Consider the following 1,260-nt stretch of genomic DNA (forward strand, 5'->3'; position numbering starts at 1 on the left):
AAAAAAAGAAAAATAAAGCCCAAAATACTGCTGTTTTTATAAATGATAAAAGAAATGTAACTGCATATATCAATAAGGTTTCCTCTCAGGTGATTACTTAGTGACCTTAATGTTTAGATGAGTTTGTCTTTTATTCTTATTTTACTAACTGTATAGTAATGGTCTGTGTTTCAATTTTAGATATGAATATCGTGTAGAGATGGTTCACCAGTCCTGTAATGATCCTACAAAAAATATCATTCGAGAATTTGCATCTGACTTTGAAGTTGGAGAATGCTGGGGCTATAATAGATTTTTCCGTTTGGACTTACTTGCAAATGAAGGATACTTGAATCCACAAAATGATACAGTGATTTTAAGGTAATAGGAAAAATTTAATGTTGTGGTTTTTATTGTGGGGAAATAATATCATTGGAACTGTATTTCAAAGATCATTTGGTTAACAAAGATGAATATTGAAATTTATACTAACTGTAACCTTATCACTTTCTTAACTGTTTTATTTAAGTGGATAATAATAAAAAATTTGTAGTCAAAAAGTCAAACTTTTTTTTTGACATCTAGTTAGTAATTCCATTAAAGATATGCTGGGTGCGGTGGTGTGCCGGTGTTTCCGTCTACTCTGGAGGCTGAGATGGGAGGATAGATTGGGCCCAGGAGTTTGAGACCAGCTTAGGAAACATAATAAGACCCCCATCTCTTTAAAAAGAAAAAAAAAATGTGTGTGGGGGGGAAACTACAACTTCCAGTAAATATAATAATGTTCCATTTATCTGTTGAACTTCTTAGTGACTTCACCATTTGGAAATCTAAGAATAGTGAGGGATAAAGTGTTGATTTTTTTCACTTCACAGTGCATGTTATATTTGAGTGACTGGTTTTACAACTTAATTTTATAAAGCAGCTATCAGTTATTTGTGAATAACAGCAAATTAAAAGTAGAAGAATCAAGATGAAAGTTGATGAAAACGAGCAATTTTCTACTTTTTTCTTAAACTTTTAGGTTCAGGGATACTTATGTAGGTTTGTTACACAGGTAAACTCACATCGTGGTGATTTGCTGTACAGATTACTTCATCATCCAGATACTAAGCCTAGTACCCAGTAGTTATTTTTTCTGATCCTCTCCCTCTACCCTCAAGTAGGCCCCAGTGTCTGTTGTTTCCCCTCTTTATATCCTTGAGTTCTCATCATTTAGCGCCTTTTTTTTTTTTTTGAGATGGAGTCTCCGTCTGTCTCCCAGGCTGGAGTGCAGTGGCG

At 34.0% G+C, this 1,260-nt stretch overlaps 1 protein-coding gene across 1 annotated transcript in view; it reads left to right on the forward strand.

The window, feature by feature from the left end:
• TRIM37 (tripartite motif containing 37) overlaps positions 1-1,260 on the forward strand; it is a 133,122-nt gene that overhangs the window by 50,991 nt on the left and 80,871 nt on the right. Inside the window, exon 13 of the mRNA XM_011953774.1 lies at positions 157-360. Coding sequence (XP_011809164.1) covers positions 157-360 — 204 coding nt within the window. The remainder of the gene's footprint in view (positions 1-156; positions 361-1,260) is intronic.

Source organism: Colobus angolensis, unplaced genomic scaffold (assembly GCF_000951035.1).
Source record: "Colobus angolensis palliatus isolate OR3802 unplaced genomic scaffold, Cang.pa_1.0 Scaffold37, whole genome shotgun sequence".
Taxonomy (NCBI): Eukaryota; Metazoa; Chordata; class Mammalia; order Primates; family Cercopithecidae; genus Colobus; species Colobus angolensis.